This window comes from Phocoena phocoena, chromosome 17 (assembly GCF_963924675.1).
Source record: "Phocoena phocoena chromosome 17, mPhoPho1.1, whole genome shotgun sequence".
NCBI lineage: Eukaryota > Metazoa > Chordata > Mammalia > Artiodactyla > Phocoenidae > Phocoena > Phocoena phocoena.
Genome location: NC_089235.1, coordinates 31,910,520 through 31,923,219, shown reverse-complemented (window position 1 = coordinate 31,923,219; position 12,700 = coordinate 31,910,520). Strand labels below are relative to the sequence as shown.

The 12,700-nt window shown below is 42.9% G+C and overlaps 1 protein-coding gene and 1 pseudogene across 1 annotated transcript; both read right to left on the bottom strand.

Moving 5' to 3' along the window:
- Positions 1-6,333: 6,333 nt before the first annotated feature.
- LOC136136893 (DPEP2 neighbor protein-like) lies at positions 6,334-8,047 on the bottom strand (annotated as a pseudogene).
- Positions 8,048-9,090: 1,043 nt separating this feature from the next.
- On the bottom strand, positions 9,091-10,617 carry LOC136136892 (DPEP2 neighbor protein-like). The gene is made up of 2 exons (XM_065895140.1): positions 10,482-10,617; positions 9,091-9,347 (listed from the first exon to the last, which is right to left on the bottom strand). The coding sequence occupies exons 1-2, from the start codon at positions 10,615-10,617 to the stop codon at positions 9,091-9,093; spliced, it is 393 nt and encodes a 130-aa protein (XP_065751212.1).
- Between the last annotated feature and the right edge of the window lie 2,083 nt (positions 10,618-12,700).

The window sequence follows — 12,700 nt, the reverse complement described above, 5'->3', positions numbered from 1 at the left end:
ATTCTTTTTTTATGGCTAATATTCCATTGTGTGTATATATATATATATATATATATATATATATATATATATATATATCCTTTTTTTTTTAATCCATTCATCTGTTGATGGACATTTAGATTGGTTCCATGTCTTGGCTATTGTAAATAGTGCTGTTATGAATACCAGCAGGGGGATTTGTGGATCATATGGTAACTCTATTTTTAGTTTTTTAAGGAACCTCCACACTATTCTCCATAGTGGCAGCACCAATTTACATTCCCACCAACAATGTAGCAGGGTTCCCTTTTCTCCAGCATTTATTATTTGTAGACTTTTTGATGATGGCCATTCTGACCAGTGTGAGGTGATACCTCATTGTAGTTTTGATTTGCATTTCTCTAATAATTAATGATGTTGAACATCTTTTCACGTACCTGTTGGCCATCTGTATGTCTTCCTTGGAGAAATATCTGTTTAGCTCTTGTGTTCTTCTGTCCATTTTTTGATTGGGTTGTGGCTTTGTTCTGTGTTTTGTTCATTTGTTTGTTTGTTTGTTTTTTGTTTTGAGAACACAAAGTATGTGACTAAACCCCAGGTCTGTTATGGCTTCCTGGCTTCATTTTATTTTGGGTCCCTCTTAACCACATTGAGTCAATTTTCTATGTTCTTTCCTAAGGTTCATTTTATTTTATTTTATTCCAAAGTTTCTCCCTTTTGATCAAAACCTGCCAAAGACAACACTGATGATCAATTTTGGTAATGTCTTATTTCACTGCTGGAGTTGTATGATTACCTGCTCTGGATCCGTTTTGGCCTATGGAGAGACCCAGGGCTTATTAGGGACCTAAGTAGACAATTGAGAAACTAGGATCATGTAGATAGAGTTTTTCAGGCACCTGTTTACAAGTTAATTGAGGTTTGGGGACAGAGGTCATCCATTGTCTGCCTAGAGTCATTGGTTGATTCAGTCAAGGGTCTGAAGACAGCATAACATGTGTAGGAGGTGTTACTGAAAACTCGGCCTCTCTGTACACTAGTGCCAAATCAAATCCCAGAGACAGAGTTTTGGGTGAAGTAGAAAAGGAGAGGTTTATTGCTTTGCAAGGAAAAGGGTAACACACCAGGCTTCTGCCTCGAAAAACTATGTGTCTCAACCCCAGAGGATTCGATGAAGAGTTTTATAAGAGTGGTTCAAAGGTGGGGTCTCTGACAAGATTAGGGTGGGAGCAGGGCTTGCACTCCCTTAATCCCATCTCCAGTGGTCATCTCCTAATCTTGATGAGTTTCTCTTGTCCCTTTAATCTTGCCCCAGGTGGTTTCTTGGCTGTTCCTCCCTTGATTAGCTACTGTTTGAATCAGCCCTTTGGAACTCAGGGAATGTCATGGAGACTGGAGGCTTGCCTATAAGAAATGGTGGACAAAAGGAGGTCATGATGCCCAGGTCCCACATGATTTCAGTCCCTGGGGACCCCAGAGGACTCCACTTAGTTTCAGAGATAAGATGTCTATTCTGGAAGATTTATAGGTCACAAAGGAAGTTATACAGTCTAAGACGCAGGGCCCAAATAAACTTCAGCCAGGAAATGACTTTCCTTACTCACCTAGTAAAGTGTTGGGAGCCCTTTAAGCAAGGCATCAGGCTGTTTTCCAAGATGTTTTATCCATCTTGGAAAACAGATGTCCTCCATAAAGTCCATCTTAGTTCTTTAAAGCTGTCTGTGATATCTGAATCTATGCTTATCTCTCCCAAATATGACATTTCTGTCAAAGCCTTGGTAATATAACCAAAGTTTCCAATTGCATCCTCTTATAAAAAAAAAGATTCTTTTGGAATTTACATAAATATCTATATTGCTATAAAAGCAAGAATACTCACGAAGAGTTTTCAAATTCTGGAAAGATCACATAGAGAGAAAAAGGTAAATATTTTATATTTGTTTACCAAAGTATACTTTATTAAATTTCTCCAAGTCACAGTTAGCTTAAGGGGAAAGGTTTTCTCATGTCTAGAAAACAAAGATTAAAAAGCCAGTAATATTTCAGACAAAAAGTTATATAAGTTATGGGTATATGCATCAGTTCATTCAGTCCTATTGAAACAGGAGGGAAGGGGGCAGGGCACAACCTTTGAAAGAATGACATAGCCGGAGGACATGATATAAACTGATTAGAACCAAATGGGTCCAAGATGGCAGACAAGTGGACTGCCACTAAACCTTGAGCTTCAGTATATGCTCATTTTAACACATCAGCAAACTAAATGACACACCCACAGGTGCCATGACAGTTCCAAGGCCAACCATAAAGATCAAAAAGTGGGTAATGGCCCAATTCCTGGAAATCCCCACTGCTTCCCCAAATAGCTAGAATACTACTCCCACTCATTAGCCTATGAAATTACCCACCCCTTTAAAAACTGACAAACGCATACCCTGGTCTTGCTCTCACCTTCTGAGATGGCCCACACTCTCTGTCTGTGGAGTGTGTTTCTCTCTAAATAAATCCACTTCTTACCTATCACTTTGTCTCTCACTGAATTCTTTCTGTGATGAGACATCAAGAACCTGAGCTTCATTAAGTCCTGAAACCAGGTATGTGATCTCATTTGGAAAACTGTAGGTTTTGGCCAGGTTCGAAACTTGGCTGCATGGGTTCAAGACCCAATCAGGGTTTTGGCCAGGTTTGAGTCCAAGCCACCTGGGTTCGACTCTCAATCTGAGTTTTGGCCGGGTTTGAGTCCGGCACATGGGTTCAAGTCCCAGTCTGAGGTGCACAGTTTCATTATTTAATGAATACTTGTTCATCTTGATCTCTTCTTAGCAGTTTATAAAGCTATCAGGTTTTCCATTTCATTTCTGTAGACCTGAAAGTTATCAGAAACCTATTTTTGTCAAAAAATCCTTCCTATGAATCTTCTTGAAGATATTCATTCTTGTAAAAGTGTCAGAGTAAAACAATAACTCTTTTGTCATTTAACTATAAATGACAAAAGACTTAAAATGGAATGGTTGAAGATCCTATTATAATGTAATTAACAAAGAAATTTGGTTATTTCTGTGATATAATGCATTTTAAGTTAATAGAATTATAACACTACACCAGGATATATTCAAATTTAGAGATTTTATATAATTTCCAGAACATTTATATTAATAACATTTACCCACATAGTACAACTCTTTTTCTCATGGTTTCTTTTCCATAAACTTTCTACAACTTCCTTTTTTATTTTCAGACTTTGTTCTATGGTTTCCTTGTCTCTTTTTCTCTCTTTTTTAATCTCTCTTTAGGACACATTTACTTTATTTTCCCTTAACAAAATTCATTTCTATTCCTTATACTATTTTCTTTGCATACACAGATGTTTTCCTTATTACTTTTAGTAGTTTTAATTACATATATTAATCAGAATTCTTAATCTTTAAAAACCTAATTTCTAGTGAAAATTAAGAAGTAAGTAATTTTGAACTCTCTTTTACATTAGCATTCTGGAGATTTGCAAATTTATAAATATTATTTATAGTTTCTAAAAATATCTGCTTTTTATAGAAAATTTCTCAAGGTGGCATCAAAAATTTTAATTAATAGCCCTAAACATCTTTAGTTCCTCTGTAAAAGGAAGCCTATGGTTGGTAATTACTGTTTCAGTATTTTATCTTGTTTGGAAATGAGCTAGACATTCAATAAATTTCTAGCATTAAACAATTTAGCAAAACTCTAACATTTCAAGTTACCAAAAATGTTTGGGATAACTAATTTTCAACAGACGTATCATAAAACATAATTATTCTTAAAGAGTTAACTGAAAATCTATTATCCTATTTGCATTTAATGTACTTACAAAAATATTATCATACCAAATTATACTTGTTGACAAATTTTCTAAACGTAGATAATATGATCTTATTTGACTTTTAGTAATCCTAAGTACAATAAAAGTATTATACTTAAAGTTGATGACTCTGAAGACATGTCTGTATTAATTAAACCAACAAACTAATTTTAATATCAAATATTAATTTAATACTTAATATTTCCCAGCTCATATGAACTTGAAATTTATTTGGGCTAACTCCTATTACATTTCTGAGAATTTATATAAGTATTTAAGTTTCTTTAAGTCAAGTAAATAGAGTTTATTCATAAGTTAATTTTGGCAATACCATCCAAAGTTACAAATATATATTAATAATGTACATACATATATACACATACATCCAGATAGACAGAGAGCTCATTTTAAAATTTTGTCATGAATCAGGTACTACAATGTAAAACTCACTAGTTTATGAATAACAGTTGAAACAAGTTTACTCATTTGAGTTTAAAATGGCTTCTTCCCTCACCCTCCTTTTTTTTCCCAGTCTCAGGACTTGGAAATGGTGTAGGTAAGAGTTCCCTGAGAAGACTGGTAGAACATTTACATCTCAAAGGCACAGGGGAGTTAAATGTAAGCTCCACCTAGAAAGACTTTTTGTTCCCTTAAGGTCAGAATTCTGAAAAGATGTTTTATCAAGCCAGTTTTTGGGGCTTCCCTGGTGGCGCAGTGGTTGAGAGTCTGCCTGCCGATGCAAGGGACACGGGTTCGTGCCACGGTCTGGGAAGATCTCACATGTCGTGGAGCGGCTGGACCCGTAAGCCATGGCCACTGAGCCTGCGCGTCCAGAGCCTGTGCTCCGCAACGGGAGAGGCCACAACAGTGAGAGGCCCGCGTACTGCAAAAAAAAAAAAAAAAAAAAAAAAAAAAAGCCAGTTTTCTCCAACTGCATATGCAAAAACCAATTTGGAATGTCAATAAAGCCTTATCTTGACCATTTCAGGGCAAGATCTCCTTTAGTTCCCACTTAAGTAAGTACTGGCAAGTATATATTCCATACATACATAAATTCAGTTGGACTGTTAGTCAGCGATGGCTGTCTGGTGCCCCTTTTTTCTCCTGTTTGGGGGACTTTCTCATTTTAAAGTTGGTTTGTGAGACTATGAAAACTGTGTGGTGGGTCAGTGTGTTGTTTGTGAGCTAAACTCCTCTAGGTGTTACCCTAGAGTTATTTCACCTTTTTCATATTTCTCAGTTTCTCCCTCTGGCAGTATAAAATTCCTCTGGGTGTTCAAAGCACTTAGAGGGCCAATCCTTATGTGTGCATCCCCAAGTAATTTTATATATATTTTTATTTAAAAAGTTTTTAAAGATATATTTTTTAAATATTTATTTATTTTGGCAGTGCTGAGTCTTAGTTGTGGGATTTTCGTTGCAGCATGCAGGCTCATAGTTGCAGCGTGCAGGCTTCTTAGTTGTGGCATGCATGACGGATCTAGTTCTCTGACCAGGGATAGAATCCAGGTCCCCTTCATTGGGAGCATGGAGTCTTCCCACTGAACTACCATGGAAGTCCCCCCAAGTAGTTTTTTATATTAATGAGTGGGTTTCCCTATGGGACTGCTGCACAGTATGAGAGTTTGCTTCTACCATTCCTCCCCCCCCACACACACACATACACACTGGGGATATGCCTTCTCACAGAAACTCAACCACTGAGATGTTTTAGGGACTGTGCCCAAACTCCTTCATCCCCAGCCTCTCAAGATTTGGCTCTGATCCTTGCCACCCCCTGGAGTTATTCCACCTTTGGAACCTTTCCCGGGTGGCAGGAGTGCCTAGCACAGGGGTAGTGAACTAAGTCTGAGTACTGGCGACCCTAGAAGTCTGTTACACAAAAACATTTTATTGAGTAGTAAGGGACCCCACTGGGGACAGAAAGGGCTGGCAATAAAGGAGCATGTGAACCTCAGGGCAGGGTGCATGCTGCTTGACTCTACATCCTGTTCTTGCTTCAGGGAGCAGGTCTTCCTGGGTCTTTCTATCCTGCCTCCTGAAACCCCAGGCAGAAGGCTCTTTGGGAAGCCACAGATTGCTGCTTTCCGTTTCAAAAAGCCCAGCTCCCCCCTGGTTTGTGGTGGTGGCCGCTGACAATGGCTCAGCGCAGGGGCCCATTTGGTTGACTGCTAAGGCTTCTCTGCACCCTGACTCTGCTCCTGCATCCTCCTTGGCTCGCAGAGTTTAGACTTTTCTTTCTTCAGCTCACAAAGGGGCCCCTGAGGATTGAGCAGAGGAGCGTCATGTTTTCTTCCAGGCAAGCTTCAGCCCTGGGATGTTCAGGGCAGAGTCTCATTACAAATCTCAGTTTCTGAGGCTCCTTGCTTATGGCCATTTAGTGTAGAAGGAGGCTCCTGGCTAGGGAAGGCTCAGACAGACGACGCAGGTTCTAATGTGTGGCAGTTGGCCGGGGATGGGGTGTGTCAATGCAGAAAGACGCATTCACTGCCTTAGGCAGTTAAGCCATTGCCCTCTCTTCACGATGGCTCACCTGCAAGATTCTGTGGGGTCCGCCTCCTGGCAGCATGCTACAGTCGCCGGATTTTGGGTCTGGGGTAACCCAGATCTTTGTCTGACATTCCCAGAGTGTATTTTCTCTTGAGAGCACGTCTGGGGACCGACTTCTCTGCTTCCACCTTTGCTGGCGTGGCCAAAGGAACATCCCCATAGGCCCGGTAGCCACCAACCAGGCAGTATGTCTCCCCATGCTGGCCCAACTGCGTTTCTCAAAACGCTCGGTAGAGGACAAAGTAATGACCAGGTGTAGGAGGAGAAATGGGAGCCACTGCTGCTACAAAGAGAATCAGAAATGATCAGTCACTTCTGCTGTGCACAGTCTCCTGCCAGTATTGTCCTCTCTCATGTCTCTCCCAGTTTCTGGCTGAAACTTGACATCCAAAACACAGCCTTGGACCATCACCTCTACGAGTCCCTAGAGAAAGGACACTGGCTACAAAAGAAATCCCTAGAGCCTACGGCTGCAGCAGATGAGGAAGTCTCTTGACTGTTTCCAGGGAAAACAGTAGAACCCGAAAGAAATTGCAATCATGATCCTCTCCATCTCTCCCTTCCACAACAGAGAAAACATTTACTGCAGTCTGTCACTTCTGAGGTTTTAATGAAAATGTCTTTCAAGTTTTGGGGAAAAAAATAATCTAATATAAATTGGTTAAGAACCCCCTCTGATACTTTTATGTAGAATAGAACAAGGCCAAATACTGAGGCAGAGTTATCAGGAGACTCAGAACCGGGTTCTGGGTACCAAGTTTAGGCTCACATCAACCCAGACTCCTGGGATACCATCTCATCAGCCCTCCAGTCTCATTAGCACTTCATCACACCCACTTCGTTCTTCCGGTCTTCCTATCAATATGGCACCACCCTCTCCCCTAGTACTCAGCAACTCAGTATGGGATGTGTCTCAGGGGACCGATATAGACGTCTATATGACAGCACAGAGGTGCCTGTGTTTGAAGGTGCGGTTCAAGAGTGGCTCTCTTCCTCAAACTGCTACATTTACAATTTGCCAACAAAAATGCACTTGTCTTTTGCTAAGAGGCCAATTAGGAAAGGGTTTGAATGGAAGCATCCTGTAGCCCAAAGGGGAAGACTATATTTATAAAGATCAGAACATTCCTGCACACTTGTCTAGGGATAACTTTTCACTTGTCCTCAGCAGTGAGCACTGTGGGTCACTGAAGATGTCCCAGGTCACAGGTATTAAAGCTGGGAAAGTGCTCAGCTGTATGTGGTGGGAAAGCCCCACATGAACAAGTGGCAGCCAGGGAAGGTTGTGTGCCTACCATGCATCTAGTACAGATGCCCGGTCTCGGTGTACCTGCTGCACTGCCCTCCGAGGGAGCAGAGGACAGGTTAGAGTAAATATAGAAGATCTGGTCAGATATTCTCTCTCAGACAACCAAAGAGATTGGTATCTGGTGGAGAACTTTCTCCAGGGAAAGAAGTTCCCTCCAGGGTAGGGAAGTTTCTCTGAAGGCAGCACGTTTGCATAGTTACCCTGCCATGGAAACTGTCAGAAGGCCTGTGAGGGCATCACTACCCAGTGAGGTCATATAAGGAACCTTGTGACTTGAGGTGCAGGCTTCAGGAGGAGGGGCAGTTTTGTGGAGGAGAGCGGGTGGACGCTGCAGTAGTCTGCCTGACCACACACACATGGGCCTTCCCACCCATGCCGTAGTCTAGTAGACACCACACGTGATGCGTGCCAGTGGACTGGCCCAACCCGAGTGGCCCCAGGAGGTAAAGAGAGACCCACATTCTCAGATTCGCTTGAGAGGCAAGATTATCATAAGACACAGCTAGGTTGTATGGCACTCACCCTAAGAGGCAGAGAATTCTGTGGACTGGGGAATCAGGGAAGGCTCCTTGGCAGTGGGACAGAAGGACAAGTGAGATTTGGACCCACGGGGAAGAGAGGGAAGACATTCCAGTTTGGAAGAATAAAAGCAAAGCACACTGTTCTCAACCTTGTCCTGGTCAAAATATAAATTCATAGCACTCTCACATTTTTACAACTGAGGACTTATAAAACCAAGAGGTTAAGGGGCCTACCCAGTGTTACACAGGTAGTGGAGAGGTGTTCTGCTCAATGGTTAGGTTCATGTTGGGGCTCCAGATTTACAGCTGATAGGAATGTGAGGACAAGCTCATGCCATTTCAAACATTTCCAAGTGATACTGAGAGAGATGTTAAAGGTGCATAATGAGGGTGCTGAATGACTTAAAAAAGTGGGAATGGTGGACCCATTTTAACATGAAATTGAAAACAAATTCATGACAAAAGGGCATAATACAAAATGACAGCATAATCATTACACTCCCCTCTCCCCTAGAAGTAAACATCATTAGAATCCTCTCTCTCTCCACGATGAAAGGATGAGATAAAGGCTCAACAGCAGCCCCCATGAAAAACATGGTCAACAGTGTGAAGATGTGTTTCTAAGACAATTTGGTCCGACTCAGAGAAGGAAAGAGACAACTCTTCCCTTAGCCTGATCAGGCCCACAGGAAGGAATCACATTTGGGGTAGTCTTTGATAGTGTGGCAATGAGAGAGAACTTTCTTTAGGAGGGGACTCCCTGTTGCCAACCTTGAAAAAGCAAAGATGGGACATTCGTTTACTGGGGCTGTTGCAGAGAGGATATGCCCAGATGTTGGGCCACCCTGCTTGAGAATCAAAGCACCTTGTATTCCTAAGCTGCTTGAATGCTTCAATCACCAGATTTTGGGTCTGCGGAAACCCAGGTCTTTGTCCGACCTTTCCGGAGCGTGATTTCTTTTGGGAGCACGTCTGGGGACTGGCTTCTCTGCTTCCACCTTTGCTGGCGTGGCCAAAGCAGCATCCCCGTAGACCCGGTAGCCACCAACCAGGCAGTATGTCTCCCCATGCTGACCCAATTGCGTTTCTCCACACCCTCGGTACAGGACATGGTAGTGACCAGGTGTAGTAGGAGAAATTGGAGCCACTACTGCTACAAAGAGAATCAGAAATGATCAGTCACTTCTGCTGTGCACTGTCTCTTGCCAGTATTGCCCTCTTTCATGCCTCTCCCAGTTTCTGGCTGAAGACCTTCAATCTACTTGACATCCAAAACACAGCCTTGGACCATCACCTCTATGAGTCCCTAGAGAAGGGACACTGGCTGCAAAAGCAATCCCTAGAGCCTACGGCTGCAGCAGATGAGGAAGTCTCTTGACTGTTTCCAGGGAAAACAGTAGAACCCGAAAGAAATTGCAATCATGATCCTCTCCATCTCTCCCTTCCACAACAGAGAAAATATCTCTTGCAGTGTGACATTTCTGAGGTTTTAATGAAAATGTCTTTCAAGTTTTGGGAAAAAAAATAATCTAATATAAATTGGTTTAGAACCCCACCCACCTTGGCAACCCCTCTTGGGCCCCATTTATACTGCCTGTTTCAACCACACTGAACTCTAGCCCTCTGTTACTGTTACGTAGATTAGAACAAGGCCAAATACTGAGGCAGAGTTATCAGGAGACTCAGAACCGGGTTCTGGGTACCAAGTCTAGGCTCACATCAACCCAGCCTCCTGGGACACCATCTCGTCAGCCCTCCAGTCTCATTAGCACTTCATCACACCCCCTTTGTTCTTCCGGTCTTCCCATCAATATGACACCACCCTCTCCCCTAGTACTCAGCAACTCAGTATGGGATGTGTCTGAGGGGATGGATATAGATGTCTACATGACAGCACAGAGGTGTCTGTGTTTGAAGGTGTGGTTCAAGAGTAGCTCTCTCCCTCAAACTGCTCCATTTACCGTTTGCCAACAAAATTGCACTTGTCTTTTGCTAAGAGGCCAATCAGGAAAGGGTCTGAATGGAAGCATCCTGTAGCCCAAAGGGGAAGGCTACATTTAAAAAGCTCAGAACCGTCCTTCACCTTTGTCCAGGGATGAACTTTCATTTATTTGTCCTCAGCAGTGAGCACTGTGGGTCCCTGAAAGTGTCCCAGGTCACTTATATTACTTACATCTGGGAAAGTGCTCAGATGTATGTAGTTGGCAAGCCCCACAGGAACATGTGCCAGCCAGGTGACATTGTGTGTACACCATATCTCCTGTAGAGATGCTCGGTCTGTGTGTACCTGCTGCACTGCCCACCCAGGGATCAGAGCACTGGTTAGAGTACATATAGACTATATGGTCAGATATTCTCAGACAACCAAAGAGATTGGTGTCTGTTGGAGAACTGGTAGGGAAATTTCTCTGGGGGCAGCACATTTCTATAGTTACCCTACCACAGAAACTGTCAGAAGGCCTGTGAGGGCATCACAACCCATTGAGGTCATATTTGGAACTTTTGACTTGAGGGGTAGGCTTGAGGAGGAGGGGCAGTTTTGTGGAGGAGAACAGGGTAGAGGCAGAGGTACTCTGCATTGGCCCTCACACCTGGGCCTCCCCATCCATGCCCTAGTCTAGACCCACCCCAGGTGGGTCGTACCAGTGAGTTGGCACAGCCCCAGGGGCCACAGTAGGGCAAGAGTGACCCACATTCTCAGATTCGCTTGAGAGGCAAGATTAACGTAAGAGACAGCTAGGTTGTATGGCACTGACCCTAAGAGGCAGAGATTTGTGTGGACTGGGGAATCAGGGAAGGTTCCTTGGCAGTCGGCCTGAAGGACAAGTGAGATTTGGACCCATGGGGAAGAGAGGGAAGACATTCCAGTTTGGAAGAATAAAAGCAAATACACACTCTTCTCAACCTAGATCAGCCCCAAATATAAAGTCATAGCACTCTCACATTTTTACAATTGAGGACTTAAAAATACCAAGAGGTTAAGTGGCCTACCCAGTGTTACACAGGTAGTGGAGAGGTGTTCTTCTCAAAGGTTAGGTTCATGCTGGGGCTCCAGGTTTACAGCTGATACGAATGTGAGGACAAGCTCATGCCATTTCAAACATTTCCACGTGATACTGAGAGAGATGTTAAAGGTGCAAAATGAGAGTGCTGAATGACGTCACAAAGTGGGAATGGTGGGCCCATTTTAACATGAAATTGAAAACAAATTAATGACAAAAGGGCATAATACAAAATGACAACATAATCACTACACTCCTCTCTCCCCTAGAAGTAAAAATCGTTAGGATCCTCTGTCTCTCTACCATGAAATTATGAGATGAAATCAGCATCCCCCGTGAAAACATGGTCAACAGTGTGAAGAGGTGTTACTAAGACGATTTGGTCCGACTCAGAGAAGGAAAGAGACAACTCTTCCCTTAGCCTGATCAGGCCCACAGGAAGGAACACTTGGGAAGGCTTTGATAGTGTGGCAATGAGAGAGCACCTTCTTTAAGATGGGACTCCCTGTTGCAGACCTTGAAAAAGCAACGATGGAACATTCCTTTATTGGGGCTGTTGCAGAGGCGATGTGTCCATGAGGTAGAGACTGTTTCGACTATCATTTTAGAGGTTGAGGTACCCTGTTTGAGAACCACAGCAACTTCTATTCCTAAACTGCTTGAATCAGTGGGTGCATGTTAGGACAGATGAAGTCAGGCCTCATTGGAGCAGACTGCCTATGGGAGTGGTAGAATGTAAAATGTGAAGGGGAATGCTGTGGAGGAGGTTTGTCATGGCAGGTGCACCAGCATGAGACCATTCAGATTCTCCAAGGCTCCAGAGGTTACTTGGCTGGGAGCATCCCTCTGATGTGGTGGGGGGACTGCTACCTTAACAAGACCTGGCTGGGCATCTGTGGGAGGCAGAATAAATGGTTTATTAACTTACGAGAGCGAGAGACTCACCTGGGGGGTTCCACAAAAGCACTTAAAAAGACTTGTGCCTGGATTCTTGAGCCAACCCTAAGAAAACTTATCTAGATGTGGAGTAGGGCTCAGGAAGCTACACTTTTAATAAGCTTCCTAGGCAGTCCCAGCACAGTGGTCCATGTATAGAGTGACCAAATTATTGTGTATTCTCGGTTGCTTTTGGGAGTCAAAGTGAGCAATATTAAAAACTGCAGCAGCCATACCTATAAACAGGGAATATTCAAGACAAACAGAGGTGTATAGTTATTCTATGCATAAATCAGACTTGAGAAAAGCTAGCCTGGTGGTTAAAGAGCACAACCCTTACGACAGACAGACCAGATTCTGTCCTACTTACTTGTGTGATTTTGACCAAGTTCTTTTATCCTTCTGACTGTTTCTTTATATGGAAAAGAGCTATGGCTGTACATTTAGCACAATATTCTCTTTTGGCAAAAGTTGCTCTGGGTTCATTTGTATTCTCTGCAACTTAATCCTGTCCAGTGTGCAAGCATTTTTAAGTTGTTTGGTGAAGTATTACATTTGACTTTCAACT

Bases quoted from the DNA above. Each gene is read 5' to 3' on its own strand.
- LOC136136892 (XM_065895140.1), bottom strand. From the start codon at position 10,617: ATGTGCTGCCCCCAGAGAAATTTCCCTACCAGTTCTCCAACAGACACC. The intron at 9,348-10,481 runs GTACACACAGAC...TTCTCTTTGTAG, and splicing joins CTGGGTGGGCAGTGCAGCAG to CAGTAGTGGCTCCAATTTCT.